The 25148-nt window shown below is 36.7% G+C and overlaps 4 protein-coding genes across 4 annotated transcripts; 3 read left to right on the top strand and 1 right to left on the bottom strand.

Moving 5' to 3' along the window:
* Nucleotides 1-330: 330 nt before the first annotated feature.
* Nucleotides 331-5853, top strand: LOC132632683 (protein NUCLEAR FUSION DEFECTIVE 4-like). The gene is made up of 2 exons (XM_060348721.1): nucleotides 331-1017; nucleotides 4431-5853. The coding sequence occupies exons 1-2, from the start codon at nucleotides 547-549 to the stop codon at nucleotides 5592-5594; spliced, it is 1635 nt and encodes a 544-aa protein (XP_060204704.1). The 5' UTR covers nucleotides 331-546; the 3' UTR covers nucleotides 5595-5853.
* Nucleotides 5854-7471: 1618 nt separating this feature from the next.
* On the top strand, nucleotides 7472-13298 carry LOC132632682 (protein NUCLEAR FUSION DEFECTIVE 4-like). Its single transcript, XM_060348720.1, has 2 exons — nucleotides 7472-8065; nucleotides 11591-13298. Exons 1-2 carry the CDS (start codon nucleotides 7580-7582, stop codon nucleotides 12782-12784), a joined length of 1680 nt encoding a protein of 559 aa, XP_060204703.1. The 5' UTR covers nucleotides 7472-7579; the 3' UTR covers nucleotides 12785-13298.
* Nucleotides 13299-19564: 6266 nt separating this feature from the next.
* On the bottom strand, nucleotides 19565-19975 carry LOC132631401 (mediator of RNA polymerase II transcription subunit 10b-like). The gene has a single exon (XM_060346976.1). It carries the CDS (start codon nucleotides 19973-19975, stop codon nucleotides 19565-19567), a length of 411 nt encoding a protein of 136 aa, XP_060202959.1.
* A 3251-nt stretch (nucleotides 19976-23226) lies between these two features.
* On the top strand, nucleotides 23227-24451 carry LOC132634221 (short-chain dehydrogenase reductase 3b-like). The gene has a single exon (XM_060350507.1). The coding sequence runs from the start codon at nucleotides 23236-23238 to the stop codon at nucleotides 24013-24015; it is 780 nt and encodes a 259-aa protein (XP_060206490.1). The 5' UTR covers nucleotides 23227-23235; the 3' UTR covers nucleotides 24016-24451.
* Nucleotides 24452-25148: the final 697 nt, after the last annotated feature.

Genomic DNA, 25148 nt, shown 5'->3' with positions numbered 1-25148 from the left:
AAAAAAGTCAGATAAGAACAAACAATTTAAAACAATATGAAAATGAAATAACGAAAGCAAAAAGACTACGATAAAATAGTTTGAAAAAAAAAAGAACAGCCGCTACCACAAATAAATAAAATAATCAAATCAAATTACAAAAAACAACAGATAGTAGCGTAAAACAAAGGACAAGAACCTATAAAGCAAAATTAAGAATATATAACCAATTGCTTGTCCAAAGAAAAACCCCAGAACAAACAAAAGGTTACTAAAAATAAAATAAAATATTCTAAAAATAGGATGCGTCAATAGATATTTAAGCTACTTTAATTTACGAGAAATGTAAAGATACGAAGAAAAAAATTTCAAAGCACGAATACTCGTGGCCCATTATTTTATGGACCTAAAATAACCAATTGCTTGTCAGAAAGAAAAAAAACCAAAAAGAAAGGGCGTTTAAATAAAATAAAAATAAAATATTTTAAAAATGGGATGCGTCAAATTTAATTCTCTTCATTCATAATCGTGACAGCTATACTTTATTCCTCGTCACGGAACATTTCCATGGAGAGCAGCAAATGGCTAGCAGCAGTTGCTAGCATATGGATCCAGTGTAGCAGCGGTGCATCATACACCTTCGGAATCTACTCCCCTGTGCTCAAGTCCACACAATCTTACGATCAATCCACTCTTGACACTGTTTCTGTTTTCAAAGATATCGGTGCCAACGCCGGAATTCTCTCCGGTCTCCTTTATACAGCTGTCGCCGCCACACCCACCACGACACGTGGCAGGTTCTCGTTTCTCCACGGTGGACCATGGGTTGTTCATTTAGCTGGGGCTGTTCAGTGCTTTGTTGGTTATTTCTTTATGTGGCTTGCTGTTACGGGGATTATAGATAGACCACCTGTGGGTGTTATGTCGGTTTTTATGTTTATTGCTGCTCATGCTCAGACTTTTCTTAATACCGCTAATGTTGTTGCTGCTGTTCAGAATTTCCCCGATCATAGTGGGACTATTGTGGGTATCATGAAGGTATGTTGCGAATTATGATTATAATCAACTATTCAGATGAGTGATTCTCTAATTTGCGTGGAGGATTTTCTGCTCCAATTATTTAAATGTTATCCTTTCTCCGTCTAAGTTTATGTGTCATCTTTCAAATTTCGGATTGATTATTCCTTTGAATAATTTAAATTTTTATTATTATGACTTAGGGTGCTCTCTTCGTCCCAACTCTACGTGACTATATTTGAGTTGACACGGATTTTATGAAAGAAAGAATTTTTTTAAAATTTATGGTCTAAAATAAACTTTAAATATTTGTATAACTATAAATTATTTTGATGAAATGAGTATTTTAAAGTTAGATTATTTCTAAATATGAAAAAGATAACATTTTTTTTTGACAGGCTAAAATAGAAAATGCGTCACATGGATTGGGACAGAGGGAGTACTTCTTAAGTAGTTTTTTTAAATATGTAAATTTTATTTAAAAAGTCTAAAGACTATATGCCTAAGGGGTCATTTGGTAGGAGGAATAGAATGGGATTGGATTATTAGTCCTATGAGATTGAAATTATCTCATGTTTGATTGGTGGGATAACTCCTTTGTTATCCAATTCAATGTCATCTATATGGGATAAAAGGTGGGATTAGTAATTCCTTATAGAAGGTTGGATTAGTTATTCCATCTAATCCCACCCAATTCTATTTATATAGAATAACTTATTCCTCCTATCAAACGACCCCTAAGTTCACTAATTTAGGTTAAAAAATAAGAAATTTAACTTTCAAAATTTAAATTGTGTCACATAAATCAAAATCATGCTAGAGGGAGTAATTATTTTATTCATTTTTCAACGCTATTGGACTAATGATTATGCTAGTCTACTTGTGTAAATAGCTCTTTCCCAGTAGAGTTTAGTCCATTTTCACGTTTTGGGGATTGATAACCGTGAAGCATTCTGTTTTTGGAGTTGCTTTACGTGTGGAGATTGATTACTCTTTTTGTGACATATGATGTGATAGCTGACAAATATTAATGTTATACGTAACTCTATGAGTCCGCCTTTGTCCTGATTACAAAACGACAAGAGTTTAAACATTGCCGGACTAGATGCTGTAACTATTTGTCACATGAGAAATGCCATTGTAGAATGTAATTTAAACAAGAGGGATCACATGGTTGTTTTTGGGGCCAACACACTGCATTTTTAGTATCACGTCAATTGCAGTGGCTCGACCTCAGAATCCTCCTCTCTTATTGTCGTTTGGTTGCTAGTCGAAATAGTCCCGGGATTATAATCCCGGGACTAATTTATCCCATATAGTGGTATTATTTTATACCATCTAAAAGATGGTATAAAATAATCCCAGTATAAGTGGGTTAAGAAGGTATAAGGTGGGTAATCCCAGCGCTAATTTTTATACCACGTTTGGTACAAGGTATAAATTTATCCCTGGATTATTTTATACCTTATACCAAACATGGTATAAAAATTAGCGCTGGCATAACCCACCTTATACCTAAGGGGTCATTTGGTTTAAGGACTCATTAGTCCCGGGATTATAATCCCGGGACTAATTTATCCCATCTATTGGGATTATTTTATACCATCTAAAAGATGGTATAAAATAATCCCAGTATAAGTGGGTTAAGAAGGTATAAGCTGGGTTATCCCAGCACTAATTTTTATACCATACTTGGTTTACCATATTCTTATATATTTTTTTGTTCATGATTTCTTAAAATAAACAGATAATACCTTGCTAAGGGAATGGATGCTATCAAGCTGTTACAGTTTTTGCTTAAACATTTTCTGTTGGGGGCTTCTTTTTTTTGGGTTTAATTCCTTGACAACAACTTTACTGTATAACTTTTGAAAGGGAAATTTAAAAAGAAAAATGAAAAAGCCTGTATAACCAAATAATGAATAATAGAACCTAAGAATACGCCCTGAGTGGGTTCTTGTTTGATGTAGTTATCATGTGATGATTTTTTAACATGTAAATTAGCCTGTTAAAAGCTTCAATAATTGTGGAGTTGGTAGTGGGATATTTCATACTTTATTAATGTTGATAAACAAGTCCTAGTTGGAAGTATCTTATCTATTTGTCGGTTAAGATATTAGCTATAACTATGCAGCTATAGCACCACAGCAATTGCCAGAGCACTACAAAAGATATGTTACATATACTATTCCTTGAATCCTTTAAAGGTACACGAGAGGGTTGCTCAGTTGCTAAGGCACCTCAACCTACGATCGGTAGGTTACGGGGGCAATTTTATGTACTAATTTTGGGTCACGTGAATACATGATTTCTCCGTAAAACTAGATATTTTATATATATATTTTTAAAAATTGGTATAATATTAAATGCAGGAACACATGCTATAAGAAGGCTAAATGGTGCACTTGGTTGAATGTTGAGTTATTTACCTAGGGATCAATTCCAACTTAATATATTTTTTCTTCTTTTTTTCTAGTGGTGAATCCATACTCTAGAAATTCTAGATTCGCTTCTGGTAGGTCAGGGTTCGAGTCACACTGGAGGGGAAGTGTGGAACCACTATAGATCCTCCAAACGGGGGTAAAAAAAAAAAAAAAGAGAATCCTTTAAAGGGTGTGCTAGCTGTTGGTCTTAGTCTAGGAGGCCTAACTAAGAATAATATGTCTATTTACCAAGAATAATATTCTTCTTCGGAATAACTGACACTTCAAATATTCTACTTTTGATGCAAACTTAGCAAAGGCCCCTTCTGAGTTCGAAGGAACATTATATGCCACAAGAAAACGAACGAGGAGATGCATACTTTCGCAAACTATAGAAAAATAATGGAAAGATTAACCGGTATTGCCTTTCTGCAAATATCAGTTTTACCTCTCTATTATTGATTTACATACTGCATCTGCATTTGTCCTTATACTTGTCTGATTACTGGTTAGACCTAAAACGAGAACCTAGTGTTTTCAATTATTGACCAATTATGAGCAAAGCTCAATCTATTATGTGCGTGAAGTTTTCACGTTATTTTGTCGTCGTAAATAATCAATTATATTTGTTGGAGTCTTTTCTCTTTTGTTTTTGTTAATCTGATTTTTCATAAAGCAACTCTCGTATCATTACTGCTCATGCATCTGGTTGTCTGCTAAGCCCTTCTCTCTACAGTGAAACTTATCTTGAAAGTACCCATGGTGATGGAAGCCTACAAAGAGTTTGGGGCTTAGCTTTTGAAATTATGTTAACTGTAGAATTATAAAAATTGGATCTCTTAAGAGATAAAGACTTTAGCAGTGAGCATTAGGATATGCTTAGTGTCTTATAATGCGCTTCAGTTCCTCATTCGACATGTAACAGAATTCTTTTTTCTAATCTAGTCTTTCTCCCATTGATGTATTGTCTGTTCAATTAAGCGATTGCTTGATGCACTCTCTCTTGGCCAGGGTTTTCTTGGCTTGAGTGGAGCAATTCTAATACAAGTGTATCAGACCATATTCAATAACAACCCAAGCTCACTGATATTGATGCTTGCGTTACTGCCAACTATAGTCACTCTGATGCTCATGTTTTTGGTGACAGTCCATGAGGCACCTTCAAGAAATGAGGAGAGACATTTGAAGGGCTTCTTGTTAATTTCTTTAGTTATTGCTGCATATCTTCTCTTCTTAAGGATTTTGGAGAACGCCGTCGTCTTCCCACAATGGGCACAGATTATTACATTTTTGGTTCTCCTTGCTCTGCTCTGTTCTCCTATTAGTGTCGTCGTCGAGGCCCAAAGGGCTGATCTACGGAGGCTGCCGCCATCAATCACATCTTCTACTTCTCTATTGGTAGATGAACCTGAACTGGGGAGCCCTAATAAATTGGCTGTTGGGTATCTTTCGGATTATGAAGAAGTGCCTACAGATACGGTCCAGCGAAAGGCTAGCTCTATCTTGCAGCCTGATGAACAAAAGAATTTGTGGCAAGCCATGTGCACCATAGACTTTTGGTTTCTATTTGTTGCTATGATATGTGGGATGGGATCAGGACTGGCCACGATAAATAACATTAGCCAGATTGGGGAATCACTTGGTTACACAACATTGGCAAGAAGTACATTAGTTTCCTTCTGGAGTATATGGAATTTTCTCGGCCGTCTTGGAGCTGGATATGTATCAGATATATTTCTGCTCAGGAGAGGGTGGCCAAGGCCATTATTTATGGTCTTTACTCTAGCAGCAATGACTGGTGGCCATGTGATTATCGCTTCAGGTTTTCCTGGAAATTTGTATGTTGGTTCTCTGCTAGTAGGTATTTGCTATGGCTCGCAGTGGTCGTTGATGCCTACCATAACTAAAGAGATATTTGGTGTTGTCCATATGGGTACAATTTTCAATACAATCTCCATAGCTAGTCCAGTTGGTTCTTATGTTCTTTCTGTCAGAGTAATCGGCTATATATATGACAAAGAGGTATCAGGAGAAGGAAATTCGTGCTTTGGTACTCACTGCTTCATGTTATCTTATTTCATATTAGCATCAGTAAGTCTTTTTGGAGTTCTAGTTGCCTTGGCATTGTTTTATAGGACGAGAAGGTTCTATTCCCGTGCGCTGCTGTTGTGCTGATCACAAGGCTCTCCCGATTTGCTGGCATAAGTTTTGGCCTAGGCTTCTGTATTTGGGTCAATGCTTGTAGAGTACACTGGCAATTTGTATCTGCATCTTAACATTTTTTGCCTGTAATGGGGTGGGTGGGAAAGTGGGATGGAGCAAACTCTAGATATTGTGCATAATTGTGAGTTCTTGTGGTTCATGTTTTGGTTTGTTGGCTTTGACTACTCTCTTAGAGGAATTGAAAATTAAAAGAACGACCATTATACATCTACTTTGGCATTTTTCAGAGCGCCAACTCTCTCTTTTTTTAGCATTCTTTTTAGAGTGTAGAAAATTTGGATCCACTCATAAGGGGCGCTTAAGGCCCATTAGGTAATTAAACTTAGCCCTATTTTCTATATAATAACACTTATGGTGTAAAATAAAATATACTTCTGCAGTATTTTTCTGCTCCTCTTCTCTACAATATATTAGGGTTTAGATTGTGATTTAGGGGTTGCTCTAATATATCATGATAATATATCGTGACAACCACCATCGGCCAGTAATTTCAGTCGCACTTCGACTTCCGCTTCCGCTACACGAAGAACACGTAAGTTCTCCTTTTATGGTTTATGCGCTATCTAATTAATTTAGATTAATGTGTTATGTGTAAACCTTCGTAAAGGAATTGAAAATCAAAAGTACGAAGATTATACATCTACTTTGGCATTTTTCAGAGTGACATCTCTCTCTCTAGTATATGAGGCCTTACTTAAGGAAGTTCAACAAGTTATTTCCAATTTCCAAGTCACAAACTCATATACTTTTCCATCTTTTATACTACCAGTAACTAGTAATCTCGTAACAAAGACTCTTAATTTTGGACAGTGTTGTGAATTAAACTATGATTCAATTATAAGAAAGGTTATTTTAGTGATAAATTCGTTTTACCTCCACTCGAGTTATCTATCGTAAAAGGAAAAATAATGGGAAAATATTGTTACTTCTCTGAGAATGGCGTAAGATAGAATAGCAGGAGTGTTGGGGTGTAAACATATGAATTTTCTAATTTCATCCTAAGATTGTTAATTATGTTTTCACTTAGTGGTTCAAGTGAAGGTTTGGTTTCTGAATCCGCGATTTTTCTAGCACAAAAAAAAAATGAACGAAACTAGTACAAAAAAAACACATAAATAGGTTTCACGCACGAATTTCGTGCTTGAATGAGGCCAACCATCTCCCCGGCCATGTCGGTAAAAAAAGAGAATAGAAAGCAATAATTTTTAGAGATCTTTTGAATTGTGGGCCTAGGGAAGAGACTAGTTTGATTTTTTTTTTTTTTGCTAGAAAAGTGGCGGATTCTTTGGTTTCTAGTTCAAATCTCTTTCAAAGTATAGATTTTATCTTTCCTCTAACATTGGTGATTTTCCGCTGTGGGGTCGATCCATGTACAAATATTATTTTACCTCATAGACCAAAAAGAAAGAGTCCAAAAAGAAACAGGTTCTTAAATTTAGACAAAGACGCAACCCTCGGGGTTGGCCTGGTGGCAATTGGCTTGAGCCTTGGGGTGCTCCTTTCAAGGTCTCAAGTTCGAAACCCACTGGGTGCAAACAATTTCTGAGGGTCATTGGACTGGGTAAAACCCTGAATTACCCGTGGTGCACTTGCGGAAAACTCCTTGCCGAGGGCCTGTGCACCCCGGGATTAGTTGGCTCTCAAAGAGCCTCGGACACCCGGTGCTTAATAAAAAAAAAAAAATTAGACAAAGACGCACACTAACGTTCACGTGCTATAGAATTGTGGCATCAATTACTCCCAATATTAATTCTGACAAGTCATACATAAATTAGTCTAACATACAGACACGTGGCAACCCCAAAACGTAAACACTCAACATGGAGACGAAATCCCCAAAATGTAAACAATCAACATGTAAGACGAAATCAGAGTTAATCCTCGAAAATCATTCATAACCTCGAAACTAAAAAAAGAAAAAGAAGCAAATCAGTAAAATGGATTTAGATCCAGATTACAATCCCCGTTTCAAAGCCAAAATCAACACAAAATGGGTAGCCACAGTAGCTAGCATATGGATCCAGTGTACCAGCGGTTCACTCTACACCTTCGCTATTTACTCTACTGTTCTCAAATCAACCCAAGGTTACGACCAATCATCCCTCGACCTTGTTTCGGTCTTTAAGGATGTCGGGGCCAATGTCGGAATCCTTTCCGGTCTCCTCTACACATCAGTCACCTCCACGCGCCGCCGTTGCGGTGGGCCATGGGTGGTGTTACTTGCCGGAGCTATTCAGTGTTTTGCTGGGTATTTTCTTATGTGGTTGACAGTTGTTGGGGTTTTGCCTAAACCGCCTTTATTGGTTATGTGTCTTTACATGCTTTTAGCTGCTCATGCTATGACTTTCTTCAATACGGCTAATGTTGTAACTGCTGTCCATAATTTCCCTAATTATAGAGGCACCACTGTTGGCATCATGAAGGTGAGAGTACTCCCTCCATTTCAATTTGTTTGTTCGGTTTTTACTTGGCACGGAGTTTAAGAAAGTAAATTTTTTTTTTAAATCTTGTGGTTGTTAACTAAAGGTATGTAACCAAAATGTCTTTTAATCTTGTGAGCTTAAACATGCCACGTGGAAAATTGAAATTAATGAGTTGTCTAAAAAGGAAATAGACGTTTGTTTTTAAACGGATTAAAAAGGAAAATAAGACAAATAAATTGGCAGAGGGAGTAATTTCCAGTCGGAATATGCGTGGTTAATACTTAATTCAGTTCCTTCCTTTTGGTAGAAATTAACCAAGTCTAATCGTGTTACTTTCCTGAAATTATTGACAAGTTATTGAATCTGATTTTGTTTTTAAGTTGCAAGGTTTACCATGGATTTCAATTTTATGTTTATTCGAGTTGCAAGATTTGTCGTTGACTTTAATTTCATGGTAACCTAATGTGAGTAAGATAGGATATGCGCAATACAACTTTAGGCCCCAATAAAAATTAGGATGAAATGAGATTAGATGGATTGTAGTGCCTTAATGCAGACAATTTTGGTATGGACATTCAATCTTCCAATAGAATGGTTTGATAGATGAAGATGTAGCACGTAAAGCTGAAATAAACCGAATTAAATTGAGGGGTGCAATAGGATTGTTACGCAATTGGAAGATGCTAACAAAATGAAAGGTACATTCTATTGAATGTTTGGAAGACCATAAATATTGACATATTCACCGGAAAAAAAACTGTGTAAATGCCCACCTCCCTATCTGGAACCGCTGCACGGCCTCTGCCCCTACCACGTCCTCTGCCACGTCCCCTGCCTCGCCCACGGACAACTGCTCGGGCAATGGGTATGGATGCGGGTGCAAGTGCAGGCTCTTGGCCTCCAATAGCAGTCGATCGCGTCCTCACCATCTGTGAGATAACATAAAAACGAGGTTAAGATACCAATCTGAACAATCCCGCACGAAAAGAATGAACAAGATACCAATCGGATTGAACTAGCACGAAAAGAGAGAAATAAGTGAAGTGCTTCCTAAATGTCCTATAGCCTCTCGAAGATGGGTACGGACGTTTACATACCAATCCGCGAGACTCTACTAGATATTGCTCTTGTACTCGTTAGACAATTAACCTAGAAGCTCCGATACCAATTTGTCACGACCCAATTCGCGAGTCGTGGTGACACCTACACTAAATCTCCAAGTAGGCGAACCACATTACCAATAACAAGTTAAATAAGCAGAAAAATTAAATAAGAAGTTGTCAAGTCTTAAATACTTATCATAATTAGAAATGTCACATCCCCAAAATCTGGTCAAAGGGTACAAGAGTACAAGAGCGCTAAACATAGTCTGGAATAGAAGTCTGAAAATACCCGAAGGCTACATACTGTCTGTCGAATAAAAAAACAGAATTAAATAAGAGGGTCCTTCAGGGGCCACGGATGACCAAGTAGCTCGCCCTGAATGACCGAAAGATGTCACCCTCGCGTATCAGTCACGGGGCGTAGAACTGGAGCCTGGATCGTACTCTGCACTCTAACAAAAGTGCAGCAAGAGTAGTATCAGTGCAACACTAGTACCGGTAAACATCATAGGCCGACAATGATTAGATAACGCATGAAGAAGTGGAATCTCACAAGTAGCACATAAAGCAAACAGGTATGGTCACGTATCATATACAAGTAAAGTGTAAAGGAATCATGAAATCAACCAAGATAGATATAGCTGACCAAATGACTAGTCAAATATATGAGTGGATGAATGCAATGCAATGCAACAGTCTCCTCTCTCACTCCACTCTCGTACACACATGCTAAGGCCAGTGCCTCATAGCCATGACCCATGGGGGACCCGCGAATTTCATGTACCACTTATGCTCTCCGGCAGAAACCTCGGAGGCTATCAATCATTCTCAATCTCCGGCAAAGACCTCGGAGTCTCTCTGTCACTCTCAATTTCCGGCAAAGACCTCGGAGTCTCTCTGTCACTCTCAATCTCCGGCAAAGACCTCGGAGTCTCTCAATCACTCACCTTACCATCATCACAAGAATATTATGGAAAACATGTCATGCATGATATCAGTCTCAACAATATCACCAATATACAATCAACAAGTACTAGTCATATTACTGTCCACTGTTCAATTATCAATATTACAGTTCCTTTTCACGTGATGAGTGAGCTAGTATGTGACGAAGATGCAAACAGGTGATAATCACAGAAAATAACACATATGGCGACAAGCCCACATAACAGCTGACAGAACCAACTTAATCGGAATTCACCTCCACTCCATGCCCGAAGGCCTAACATGCTATCCCCGTGAATTACTACAACTACATATGATTCTCTAAGCAGAGTCTAACTAAAGCAGACCGTAACCTATCTCGAGGGCCGAGTTGGTGCCGCGAACGATCAAACCAACGCCTTCCCTTTGCGGAGAGCCTCTGAACGATCAAAGTCTATCAAATATGCGATTTAGATTAGAATACGAATCTAATGCCATACTTATATTCGAAACCCAAAAACAACCTTAAAAAGTGACCACGGGCCCACAAGGGCAAAACTGGAATTTTATTAGAAAATCATATCATCCATAACCTAAGGGTCATATATCCAGAAAATTAGTCATTTTCATCCATAAATGGACTCTCAAATCATTAATTCTCATCTCTTAAGACTAGAGCTCAAAACCTTCAATTATCCCAAAATCTTAATTGCCATGAATTTGGAGGTGTACATATAATTTAGTACATCTAAATTATATGGAGGTTAAACTAGTACCTGATGTCTTATGATAACTCCCTAACTTTTTATGTGCCACATGAAACGTAACTGCCCTACACTTGTTTCTCTTTTTCCAGATCACGTACTAATTTGAGGACTAGATATGACCCCTAAGGCACTTGCACGTAAGAAATATAAGGTGGGCTTGGCCCAATAGCTTATTACAATACTAATCCACTTCACTTATTCACTTGGCCACTTGAGTAATTTAAAATTTACACACTCGGTCAAATACTCTATTTATTAAATTATACCTTATATGTGTGCAAATAATATTCCTATGAATAAAATATTTATACTCATAAAATAAATGTATTTCAAAAAGTATCCGCCAATTAAATTACCGTGCCACCAATTCCCGCAAGTCAAGAATACCATTCAAAGCTACGGAAAGGGTATTTTAACGAAAAAGATTCCAAAAGTGTTAAACGACTAAACGGGTCGTTACAGTCTTTGACCTCCAAAAAATTAATTAGAGAAGCCGAGTCATTCATGAAGTTAATTGTATCTTCTTCTCTTCATAATATAGAAGGAATTGGCAGTCCTTTGATTTTAGCACCAAGTCTCAAAGTAAAATTGAAAGATCAGAGAGTAATAAGTTGGAAATCTCAGAAAGCTTGTGATGCTAATCTTGTTTGTCCCATGGCTTCCAGTTTATCTATATTCCCTTGTCCCCTATTTTGATGTTTGATTTAATTTCTATAATTCCATCTATGCAGGGCTTCCTCGGGTTGAGTGGAGCAATACTAATTCAAGTATATCAGACAATCTTTAGAAACAAGCCCACTGCATATCTTCTGTTGTTGGCATTGTTGCCTCCTATTACCACTCTGTTACTTATGTCGTTTGTAACAATCTCGCAAACAACTGAAGATGATCAGAAGAAGCATCTGAATGGTTTATCATTGATTGCTTTGGTAATGGCTACTTATCTCATGGCTGTTATCATCGTGGGAAACATCTTCTCTTTACAAATGTCTGTTCGCATCACTATTTTTACTGTACTCATTTTCTTGCTGCTTTCCCCGATCTCTGTTGCAATCAGGGCCCAGAAGGAAAAGTCTTATAGAATAATTAAATACTTACTCGAGCAAAACTCACCGGAGGATGAGCAAAATAGATCTCAGGCACATTTTGTGGACATGGGGCCAAGTCATGGTAACTATGACGAGTTGCCTGCTGGTGCTGATCAAGAGAGAGATATGAATGAGAGGAAGACTCCAGAATGGGGGGAAAACATGAACCTTTTTCAGGCAATGTGCACCACTGGATTTTGGTTTTTGTTTGTCACCACTGCATGTGGAATGGGCTCTGGGCTGGCCACCGTTAATAACATTAGCCAGATAGGAGGATCACTTGGATACACAATCTTAGAGACAAACACTCTAGTTTCTCTATGGAGCATCTGGAATTTTCTTGGTCGCTTTGGGGCTGGTTATATCTCAGATTATTTCCTATGCTCACTAGGTTGGTCTAGACCACTATTTATTGTTGTTACTCTGGCTAGTATGACTGTTGGTCATGCCGTGATAGCATCTGGTCTGCCTGGTGCTTTGTATGCCGGCTCTGTTATAGTTGGTATTTGTTACGGATCACAATGGTCACTAATGCCCACAATTGCTTCTGAGATATTTGGTGCAGTGCATCTGGGAACAATATTTAACACCATAACTGTAGCAGGCCCTGTAGGATCTTATGTACTGTCTGTCTGGGTAGTTGGATACATCTACGATAAAGAAGCATCGGATGATGGGAACATGTGTACTGGAACTCACTGCTTCATGTTATCCTTCTTTATCATGGCAGCTTCCACTTTGTTTGGGGCTCTTGTGGCCTTGGCTTTGTTCCTTCGGACAAGAAACTTCTACAATAATGTTGTTTACAGAAGGGTTGCAAATACCATTACCCGTTAGTTCTCGTTGATGCATACAGTTGAGGAAGATAGCAGTTGAACGCCCTTAGCAACAGCTCCCTGTAACATAGTGTACGCAGTTCTACACAATTAGGTTGGTAGGAGGTTAACTGATTACCAACTTTGTAACGTATGAAATATCTATGGACCTGTATCAGTATGAATTTGAAGTTTGGATAACCAAGGGCACTATATTTTTCAGAATCAGACGCGGAAGGAGGAGCATTTTTCTCAGGTATCCTCCATGTTGCTTCTCTGATTAAGGTACACATTTGGGGGTTATTCAGGTTTGAATCTTAGAACAATTGAGATCAGATAGATAATAGTGTGGAATTCAGTTTACAGTATTAAACTGCAAGGTGAAAAATGTACTCTAGGGCACCCTTATAAATTGTAAGATATTAGATAGGAAATTGGATGCAATTGCTATCTGAATGTCTTATGTATGGTATGAGTTGGAGATGCATTTCAAACTTTTAAAAAAACTAACAGCAGTCCACATTTTGCAGGGCATAGTTGAAGTGTCGTAAACTCGCTTAACTTTTTCTGCCCTGCCTCCTCCTGTGTGCTTGCTATAGTCTCTCTCTCTCTCTCTCTCTCTCTTTTTTGACTTTAACTTGATTGCTAAAAAGAATAGTACTTTAAAAGATATGTCGTTACTTGTTCGATGCGTACCGAGACATATGTGATGTCATTCGGTAGCTATTTGAGAGACAAAATAATATACATATTGTATCAAGCTACTAAGAAAAGAAGAGAAGGAAATAAGACCTTTAATTGGGTCCTAAAAATGGGAAGAGAGTGAGAGTGACATCGACTGAGTCCTAATGCAATGTAAGATACATAAAATTGAAAGAGAGGAATCAGGAAAAACAAATATCAGTGGTAAAACATTTATTGCTTGTTAAATTATGATGCATACTAGCTGTTTTTGTGACGTTTTACCATAGTTATTTTGTTCAAAATATCTTATGTTTTTGGCAGAAAATTCATTTTCGGCTTGCTAATAAGTCGGGGATTGAACTTGATGTCCAATATATAACTCCAATTGCAAATTGTTTTCAACTCAATTTTGTTAGAGAGTACACTCATCACCATCATCATTATCATCAGCATCGTCTTAGTCATCTCCATCCTCTACCTCCACTACAATCTTTGAAACTGATGCCATAGGTCCTCATAAGTCTCATTTTTATGGATTGGACCTTTGTCAGAGCCTGCAAACAAATATTCTAGTTGAAGAATTGGAGAAATTTGTAGAGGAAGCAAGCTTCGAGCAACCATCAAATGCATATCAAATCAATCTTCCTTGTACTTGGATTTCACATGAATATACGATACAACAATTAATCATTTACTAGTTATATTCTTTAATCTTCCGTTATAAACGAAATGATAGTGATGATAAAAAGACAGAATAAGGAAATAACATGGAACGCCTGATAAGAAGATAGAATAAGGAAATAACATGGAACGCCGCATAGATTTCGATGCAGATTCTCATATAACATTGCACATAAACTAGGTATTTTCAAAATATGATTTGTCCCTCTTCTACACTTAATAACATCAACATTCTTTTGGTGGCAGTACTATAAGAATTAGCCTTAAGGAAATATATAGTTAACCAGATTAAATGTACAGATGAGTGGCATGAAACAAGTTGCGCATCTGTAATTTGACACTAACTAATTATCGAAAAGATGTATATTAGATGAAACTGGAATACCTAAAACGAGTAATTACATCCAGCTAGCTATATAAGCAATGAAAACCCCGATTTACAGTGTCCAAAAAAATAAAGGTTGAAACTAAGAATAATCAAGATTCAAGAGCTTTCTCTCCACCTTAAAACTTTCCTAGTGAAATAGCTGCTGGTAGGCTTCAATCCTGTACCTTATACCTTAAATAGGGCGTAAGACAAACCCTGTATAGGCGTTCATCTTTAATTCTCTCGTGCGCGATTGCTGCGTCTCTGGGATCCCAACTGTTAACCGCAATGCCGATAACAATAGGAAGTAGAGGGCGGCCGAAATTGGCAGGCAGAGACATCATGGTCCGAGCAAAGGAAGAGACTTCTCGGATGATTGGCAGCATTCTGTACAAAGGCACACCTACAGAGCTTAGTATTTCGCAGAGGCTATCATCCACAGCATCATCACGAACAACAGCGTTACTTGGCAAATAGAAAGATTCCACGATAAATGGACCTCGAGGTTCCTCCACTATGGAATCCCCTTTCTTTGGCAAATACTGAACAAATTCTTGAACCCGAAGTTCGATCATGAAACAAGGAGTAGTAATATAATTTCTCTTCAAGTTAATCGTCTTCGGAATGATAAAATCGTCTGTCCAAACTTTGAAGTCATAGGTGGTTTGTAGATTCTCCATCTTCAATTCTTGTTGAGGCGATATTGAAACAGAGGACATTGCAGTGGCAGTGCCCCTGGGATCCCAACTGTTAACTGCAATACCAAGAACAATAGGAAGCAAAGGGCGGCCCAAATTGGCAGGTAGAGACATCATGGTCTGAGCAAAGGAAGAGACTTCTTGGATGATTGGCAGCATTGAGTAAAGTGGCACACCTATAGAGCTTAGTATTTCGCATATGCTATCATCTACAGCATCATCACGAATAACAGCGTTACTTGGCAAATAAAAAGATTCCACGATAAATGGACCTCGTGGTTCCTCCACTATGGAATCCTCGCTCTCTGGTAGATACTGAACAAATTCTTGAACCCGAAGTTCGATCAAGAATAATGGGGTAGTAGAATAAGGGTTGTTGTTCTTGATGCTCTTCAAGTTGATCTCCTTCGGAATGATGAAATCGTCTGTCCAAACTTTGAACTCATACGAGGTTTGTAGATTCTCCATCTTCAGTTTTGTTTGGGGATGATATAGATGGTATTGCCAATTAGAAAGTTGAAAGGTAACCTAAATGAACAGAAGAGGATGTGTGATCTGTTGTTCCAGCCATATAAGTCTTTTATAGACTTTGAGGAAAGCCTAATTTGTGTAGAAATAGGAACCTCAAGTTTCCTTAATTTCCAGGTTTTTGAAAATTTTGAAATAAAGGAAACTTGAGAAGCCTGGTTTGGGTAGAAATATGAATCTCAAGTTCCCTAAATTGTCCAGGTGAGGGAAGTTTTAAAATAAAGGCAAAATTGGTAACTTGAGAAGCAAGCAAGGCAATTGTGGTCTTATGATGTACAGTGTACTAATGCAGCAAAAGTCAATCCAAGAGTTTAATTTCATGAATTCCATATTTAAATCTTTAGCGCGGACTCTATTAATTAAATTATAGGGTTCAAGTTTAATAAAATTTATTTAATTTTTTGTGAATTTTTACATAAAAATCTTTAGGTGATGTCCAAGAACAATTCCTAAGGCAGATTTTCTTGTTCTTCTTATTTATTTTTTGGTATGTCAGAGATCAGTTCCAAATGTTGTGGCTTCAACCTTTATCGCCTATGTTTTTAAATATTCTCCTATATTTTTTTGAGTGTGAGTTATGTAAGAATTAGAGTAACTAATTGTTATCTAGCTTGACCAGTTAAACATTTCTAATTCGATAAATCAGAAAACCCGCAAGTAGGTCTATTTGTTTTGTTTTTTGAGCTTCGTTTTGTATAAGATTGAGAAGTTAAAAAGTCACAGCTCCCTGCCTAGAATTGGTTTAATTAGGGGTGACAAAGGTACAGTTCGGACGGTTATTTTATATAATTTATACCATATCAATTTTTTGGTTATTTGATTTTGTAGAGCCAAAATTAAACTTTTCGAAATTGTCCCATCATCTCGGTTTCTCTTCGGTATCGGTACGGTTCGGTTAATTTTGCGATTTTCTTTCAAAAAAGAACATCATGTTACAGTTTGTAAAAGTTAAAGACACGATGCATACTTCTACAGGACTATGACAGAAACTCTCTAGATATTTTTACTTTTTACTATTTAAAGGGTGATGATCAAGAAAACATGAAAGACAACAAGAATAAAGATTGATCCTACTATTTTAAGATAGTGTAAAACAATGTTAAGGAAAGACAAAAAGTATAATTTAGATCGCACGACGGGGCAAAAATCAATCAAAATGGGACTCAAGAACGATGTCTACTAAGATTAAGTGTCCAATTAAGATAAATTTAAAATCATACAAGAAGAAAGATATATAATAATTTGTAGCTTTCTATCCGAGATCGTTGGAATACCTCGTAGCTTACAAGCTAGTTACTACTCAAGATGCCTACCAATTTGATATCAATAATATAATAGGTTTCAGCGTTGAAACTTTAGGTTTTAATTATGTTGCCGACTTGTAGATGTTTTCATCATCTCGAACCCAAGGCGTAAATTTTAATATTTTATTATATTTAAATTTAATATATAGAATATATTTTACACATATAAACTTATTCGGTATGATTCGGTATTTTTTTGATTTATTTTTATAAAATTAAAAGCTAACCAAATTATCTGATACGGTTATAAATTCATATAAAAACCGTTGATTTTATTTAAAAAACCTAAAAATCAATTCGATACGGTACGATTTGATCGGTTAAGTCGGTATTTTTGAAAAACATTGACACCCCTAAGTTTAATACATCCTACGAGATCCTCGCCTCTAGGCACCATTTAGTGTAGAGTCCGGAGCTAAAATGACACGAATTTAAAGCAAATAAACAGAATGATGTTAAAAATTTCACAAACCAAAACGAGTTGTTCGCAAATACTTCCATTTTTTTTTTTTGTAGACTTAGAACAAGTCTTAGGTTATACTACGACTTGCAACAAAAAAAAACGTATAATATCGGGGCCCACTATACAAGATTTGAAATCGGATGAATTTAAAAAAAAAAATTAAATTCTAAATCTTGTATTAGTGGGCCCTGGATATATAATTGTAAGTCATAGGATAAGCTACGACTTGTTCGGAGGGAAATTAAAGCCCTGTTGCTGGGGCTGTACAAACCAAACCGATTAATCGCACCAAATCGACAAATCGAATCAAATCGAAAAAAAAACGATATTAGTGATTTGGTTTGGTGTTGGGAAAAAACCCGATCATTATAGGATTGGTTTGGTTTTAACTAAAAAGAGTCAAACAGAACCCAAACCTACCCGCTTAGATGTATACTACTTTTAAATTATTTTATACATAAAAATATTTAATAGAATGTAATTATTAATATTGTCATAATTTCTATATTTTTACATTAAGATTTGGACTTAATTTTGTGAAATTTGCTCCCGTATTTGAAGTCCATAGAAAGAATACACAAAAAGCCCAATAAGAAACTAAATCAAAAGGAAATGAAAACATATGCAATGTAACAAAAGAGACCCTATGGCTACAATACATTTTCTCCTAAAATTAGAAGCCCTCTTCCCTTTTGCATTTTACATTTTTTTGCCCTCTTCTCTTTCCTCTCAAATCAGCAACCCTGCAAGGCTCCAGTTATTGTCGTTCCTCTTGGTGTTTTAAAATTGAACCAGATCAAATTTGAACCCAGATTACCTGAATGGAAAGAGGCTGCCATCAATGAACTAGGTATAGAGATTGAGAACAAGATTATTCTGCACTTTGAGAAGGTGTTTTGGCCAAATGTTGAGTTCTTGGGGGTAGTTGCAGAGAGTTCATATGAATGTAGTTACTTTTTGAATCTTCACGAGACCACTGGCCAAGTTTTTTGCTTCAAGTTTATTACTCCGTATATAGCATGATATTATATTAATCCAAATGACTTGGATGATTTAAAAAATGTTTTGATAGAATATTCTGTATCTAAAGAAAGTAGTTTTGAGGGGGAAGTTTGCAAATTATCAAGCAGATGTTGTTGTATGGTGCTTTTCATTAAATACAATGAAAAATTTGAGAAACTCGAAAAACCTGAGAAAAACTGATATTGAAAAACCCGACTTTTATTAGTTTGGTTTAGTTTATAGATTTAAAAACTCAATATAAATGGTTTGGTTTGGTTTTGTATTTGAAAAATCGGAACCAACCCGGTCCATGTACACCCCTACCTGTTGCTACTACGTGACAATTTCTCCCTATTTAGTGGACACACAAATTTGGTTAGCACTATCGCACTAACTAGAACTACAACACCATTGCGGGTCATTTGGTAGATGGTTTGGAGGTGAGTTATTTAGGTATTAAATTTTGCATAAGTAGGAGTAACATGTTTGGTAGCTACATAGGAGATAAGTTATTCATGTAAAATTAATAAGGTGTTTGGTTTGCATTGTAGAAACCGTATAACACTCAAAGCGTACAACGAGAACTCCAGTAAGAGTCGTATCGGGAATTCGGGATTAGTTTGTACGTGTACTAAAAATTGCTGTAATATATGTTTATACATCTTTCTCCCATTGAGGACTTTCCGAATTCAGATTTTGACCAAATAACGTTTATATGCATTTTTGTTAGCATTGGAATTATAAACCGTATACTTTAGAACTTTTCTATGTATTTCGCTCGTCTTAAAACTTAATCCTTTAAAACATGAGGAATATTAATTGATCAGTCCTTTTAAATACGGGGAAAAGAATAAATAAATGCCATACTAATAGCAAAAGAAAAGAAAGAGGCCGTAAGAAATAGTTAAATTAATTAATGGAAGAGAATAATATAAAAGGAAGACTGGCTTGGATTCTTGAAGTAGGATATGTCTTAAATACGTCAAGAATAGATTTTATTGCAATAAACTTGTGTCTTCAAAATTAATTAAAAAAAATTAATCATCTTCCAAAATTTTAAAACAATTTTTGGCAGTCAAAGTTGTCCGTAATTTTCCTCGAGGAGATGGTCTCGCAAAGCCTTATATGCATCTGATTTGAATTTAGTGATTTGGTTCTTGACAATGCAACTATTCAACACATGCCTTGTAAATTCATCTGGATTCTTGCCATCATCAATCAAGTTGAGAACCTCCATTGGCACTTGAATACTATTGCATTTATCTCCCAATTTGGCCATATTATCAAGCTCAACCACAAGATTATTCATGCCTTGAACAAGGGCAAGTTGATTGTAAGAAGAGTCGACGGTGAGATAAAGCTGGTGGAGAATTCCTAGGGTCTTGTCAATTGAATTTATGACTTTATTCAGATTTTGTTTTGACTTGTCGTCGTTGCACATAGGGTTTATTATTCCGATGACAACATTAAGCTGCGATGAGTCCATAGCTTAAGAGAAATTGCGAATTCGAGAGGGTGCAGTGATACTGCGAATTATAAAGTTGTAACCTAAATGAACATAAGAGGTTGTGTGACCAATTGTTCCAGCCGGGTAAGTCTTTTATTGACTTTGAGGAAAGCCTAGTTTGTATAGGAATAGGAACCTCAAGTTTCCTAAATTGTCCAAGGTTTTGCAAAAGGCATAATACATAAATAGGCGCTCAAACTTGACCTCATTTTTTAAGTATGACCTCCAACTTTAGGTGTGTACAAGTAGGCATCTCAACTTGTAAAAAGTTAAACACATAAACACAAATGTTAATGTGGCATTGACGTGACACATAATTTTGAAGGTGTCTAGATGATCATTTTGTAAGTTAAAGTAAAAACAAGTTGAGGTGCCTACTTGTGTACACTCAAAGTTGGAAGGCATACTTAAAAAATGAGATCAAACTTGAGAGTCTATGTATGTATTACGCCTTTAGGAAATTTTCAAAATAAAGGAAAATATGTTAACTATAGAAGCCTGATTTGTGTAGAAATAGGAATCTCAAGATTCCTGTATTTTTCCAGGTTTTAGAAAGTTTTGAAATAAAGATAAAATTGGCAACTTGAGAAGAAGCAATGCAATTGTGGCCTTATGAAGTACACAGTATACTAATGTAGCAAAAGTGAATCCAAGATTTTAATTTAATGAATTCCCTCTTACTGATATTTTTAGCATGGACTCTATTATTCCATTATGCGTTCAATTTTTAATAAAATTTATTGAAATTTTTACATAAAAATCTATAGGTGATGTACAAGAAATGTTGGATCCGACCCGGTACGGTTGACTGTGAAGAATAAATTGGAAGAACAATTCCTAAGGCAGATCTTTTTATTCTTCTAATTATTTATTTATTTTTTGTATGTGAGTGATCAGTTCCAAACCTTGTTGCTTTACCCTTTATCGCCTATGTTTTGCAGATATCCTCTTATATTTTTTTGAGTGTAAGTTATGTACAACTAATTCTTATCTAGCTTGACCAGTTAAACATTTCTAATTCAATAAATCAGAAAAGTGAAAACCAAACAAATAGGTCTATCAATGCACTTGTTCTGTTTTTTGAGCTTTTTTTTTTTGTTTATATAAGATGGAGAAGTAAAACGCTCCCTACCGAGAATTGGTTTAATACATGCTACGAGATTCTCTCCTCTGGGTACCATCTTAGTGGTGTAGAATTAACAGGCTCGTATCTCCATCACACATTGAAAACATTTTGCAGTGACTAGTGTCTTCAACTTTTTGCTGTGATTGATATAGTGGGATAATGTTGAAAGTATTAACTCATGTTGCCTGCTGATCGATTTGCTTACGATGATGTAATATGCTCTTCTGCATGAAATACTCCTCATATGCTTCTTTAAAGTTGCAACTTTGTTTTCGTTTACACTTGATAAATATCAGAACCCTGTCCACTATTGCCATTTAATAGAAATTCTGTGCAACAAGACAAGCTGGTAGAAAATCAGAACATCCCTAACATCTAACGGTAAAGACTTAGCCACACACCTGGTTCTTACATCAAACAAATATTCGCATGTCTCACTTAACCATGGTTAAGTGCTAAGGCCGCTCTCTAGAAAAACAGAAAGTGGCATTCGCTATAGCTGTGGATGTGCCTTTTCCCCAGAATCTGCCTCTGGGTTACTGCTGAAATCCAGTAATGCAACATGACCAGAAGGAAGCAAAATCGATTGACTCTCCACCATCCTCTGATATGATACCAATATAGAAAATTTGTGATCATGGTATCGAGATTTATGATCAACTTGTATCATGCTCAGCAATGCAGGTTACAGGAGTTGCCCAAGACTATGTCCAAGAGGTCCTTCATCTTGACAAGGGACACACTTTTGGAGTCAATCTTATATACAAAGACGGATCCAGAATTTAAACTTCATGGGTTCGGAATGACACTTTTCACTAACCATTTGGCCAACATCAAATGATGCTATCATTTGACTGACGCAGGCAGCTTCGCCGACAGGAGATGAGAGTGAGTTCTTTCACCTCTTTGCTTTTACATACTACTCCCTCTATTTCAATTTTATTTTTCTGATTTTGACTTGACACGGAGTTTCAAAAGTAGAGAAGTCCTTTGAATCTTGTGATCATAAGTAGAATGTATCAAAATGTCATTTAGTCTTGCGGTCTTAAACATGTCATGTGGAAAGTTGGAACTAAAAAGTACTAAAAAGGAAAGTAAGACAAACAAATTGAAGCAGGAGGAGTACCTTCTATCTAGAGTGCTGCAGAGAAAGGTCGAGAAATCGAGAAGCATTTTCAGCTAGTTGAAGGATAAATTAATACAACTTCCTCATGTGGTAGAACACAGATGCAATCCTTGTTCTCGGTCTCTGATAACGCTCCATTATTTCTGGCCATGTTATCACCATCGATGGAGCTTTCCTAGCCTGAATCAATCAATTAAGACAAATTGTCAGCCATCAAGAAGAAAGGGGGTGGGGGGGGGGGGGGGGGGGGCAAGTGTGATTACATTCCACCATCACAAAGATATCCTGTGTCCGCTCTACATACATTCTGCATAATTTAATTGTTAAAGCTACAATATTATGGCTTGCTGTATTATACTCTAGTAATAAATTAAATTTTCTGATCACAAACCACATGAAATTTAATTACAACTTGTATATAAACTGTTTGTGGCATCTACAAGTTCGTTTTCTTGGTCTGCCATTTTGTAAATTTGAGGATGATAATAAGAAGATGCTTTGGTCCTAAGGAGGCATTGGATGCTTCTAGAAGAAAACGAGATTAGTTCAAAACACAGCTGATATTGTTTATTTAACTCAAATGGTTAGGATCTTGAAAAACTAGAAACGTCTTTCTTGTGAATTGCAGATTTCAATTACATGTGAGACAAAGTTTTTTCTGCCTGAATGGACCCTTTTTTGCTGGATTATAACAAGAAAATGAACTATATCTAAGTTTGGACCCCCTCCCTGGCCCAGGGCGGCTACATAAGAACAGACAAATTTGAGGGTAGTTCTGCTAATTTAATAACTCGCAAAATTCAACTGATGTTGGCCTTTATCTAATCATAATAATTACTTTTATGAAGTTTCCACACTGCACATGTCAAATTTTCTTTTCAATTTGTTGCATGTGTCAACGTCCAAGAAGATGGTAAGTCTCAAGTTATGGATAAATACACCAGTACTAAAGTATTACCTTCAAATTGGGTGCAAAAATTGAAGAAAATGGATAGTAAAAAATTGGAAGGTAAAATTGCCATCATTACCGGAGGAGCAAGTGGTATCGGCGAAGCCACGTCACGTCTCTTTGCTCAACATGGTGCTAAGATTGTAATTGCTGATATCCAAGTAGAAAAGGGTCGATCAGTTACGGAATCCATCGGGTCCAGTCACTGCACTTTCATCAAATGTGACGTCACAGACGAGAAACAGGTTCAATCGTTGGTGCAATCGACGGTGGAGATTCACGGTAAGGTCAACATCATGTTCAGTAATGCCGGAATTGCTAGCACACACGAGCATGAACAAGATATCCTAGGGTTTAATCTGGATGCTTTAGACAACCTATTCGCGATCAACGTACGCGGGTCAGTGGCGTGTGTGAAACACGCGGCGAAGGCCATGGTGGAGAGTGGTGTAAAAGGGAATATAATATGCACGGCGAGCTTGACGGCCACAATGGGGATAACAAAGCAAATTGACTACGCAATGTCGAAGCATGCAGTACTTGGATTGGTGAAGTGTGCAAGTAAAGGACTGGGTAAGTATGGTATACGTGTGAACTGTGTTTCTCCAGCGGCAGTGGCAACACCATTGTTAGAGAAATCGATGAAGATGAGTGTAGAGGATTTAGAGAAACTGTTTGAGTCTTTCAATTGCTTAAAAAATGGGACTTTAAGAGCTTCTCATGTAGCTGATGCAGTCTTGTTTTTGGCTTCAGATGACTCTCAGTTTGTCACTGGCCATAATTTGGTCGTCGATGGAGGCTTTCATCCTCCTGTGTGATTATTGTTGGGGCTTAGGTTTGCGCTCTAGTGGAAGATTTCTAAGATTGAGTGTGTCTGGATTGGTAATTAAGATGCAGTCTGTTGGCATTGTCCAAATTCCAATGTTTTGATTACATTCATGATTTGGCAAATCGCAAGTTACAATTCGAGAAGTGGTGGGCATGTTGATACTAATGGAGAGTTAGTGCCCTGTACGACCAGTTTGGCTTGCGGATCCATGGTCTATAGAATGTGTTTTAGTACAGGTCTGTAGGGCAATAATTCAATCTATATTTATATAATCCCACGACATAGGCCCGGCGATGTGGCATGTCTCATAGATCAACAAGCCTATTTATCTTTTTTCCTGTTTTTTTTTTGCTTTTTCCCTCTAATTTAAATATAATACTTAATAATTACATTCAAATAATTATGTTTCAATTGCACCTCTTTGTGGAAAGCACCGCTTCTAAATCGTCCAAACAATTGTTTCTTTAGTAAATAAAAATAAGAGAAAAGCATCATTTCAACATGATCCTCCGAAACTAGCCACTTCAAACCAACAGATTAGACGAAATCTTCATCGTAATTGTTAAATTTTTTACTTGATTTTCCAACTTTGATCGTTCATATGAATTATCACAAACCGTTGTTGACACCCAATTTTGTCCCTCCTTTATTTAATTTACCCGGGTTTTTAAATTTACTAACGAGCTAAATACTTTATTTTTCGCGATATTTTATTGCTACTACTATTAATATCACTACTTTTATTTTCAATATTATGAGCATTACTTTATCACAAATTTTAAAAACAGTTAGTCATCGTTTCGTTTTCAGGTTCCGATTCGTTAAATTAATTACAAGACAACACTTTGCAAAATATTTATTTTTTACATATTAATTATTTATTGTCTTTACATAATATATATTTTACCAGTTACTAAATTAGAAGCCCGAAGATAATTAAATAGCGGAGGAAGGACCAACAAATTAATGGCCCAAAATACCAATACAATATTATTCCCTATCCAAATAAATAACCTACATTTTTATACCCAACCCACATTTTAAACCCCACATTTTCAGACCATGTTTAAATTAATGGGCCAGCCCAAACGGACCAGCCCATTACCCGCGACCCGACCCAGT

This window comes from Lycium barbarum, chromosome 3 (assembly GCF_019175385.1).
Source record: "Lycium barbarum isolate Lr01 chromosome 3, ASM1917538v2, whole genome shotgun sequence".
In the NCBI taxonomy this organism is placed as follows: Eukaryota; Viridiplantae; Streptophyta; class Magnoliopsida; order Solanales; family Solanaceae; genus Lycium; species Lycium barbarum.
This window is presented reverse-complemented; position numbering and strand designations above follow the sequence as displayed.

What these genes read in the sequence shown, in the direction of transcription:
- LOC132632683 (XM_060348721.1), top strand. Translation starts at nt 547, where the DNA reads ATGGAGAGCAGCAAATGGCTAGCAGCAGTTGCTAGCATATGGATCCAG. An exon ending in CTATTGTGGGTATCATGAAG is followed by an intron (nt 1,018 to 4,430) that starts GTATGTTGCGAA and finishes TCTCTTGGCCAG; the next exon opens with GGTTTTCTTGGCTTGAGTGG.
- LOC132632682 (XM_060348720.1), top strand. Translation starts at nt 7,580, where the DNA reads ATGGATTTAGATCCAGATTACAATCCCCGTTTCAAAGCCAAAATCAAC. An exon ending in CCACTGTTGGCATCATGAAG is followed by an intron (nt 8,066 to 11,590) that starts GTGAGAGTACTC and finishes CCATCTATGCAG; the next exon opens with GGCTTCCTCGGGTTGAGTGG.
- LOC132631401 (XM_060346976.1), bottom strand. Translation starts at nt 19,975, where the DNA reads ATGGACTCATCGCAGCTTAATGTTGTCATCGGAATAATAAACCCTATG.
- LOC132634221 (XM_060350507.1), top strand. Translation starts at nt 23,236, where the DNA reads ATGGATAGTAAAAAATTGGAAGGTAAAATTGCCATCATTACCGGAGGA.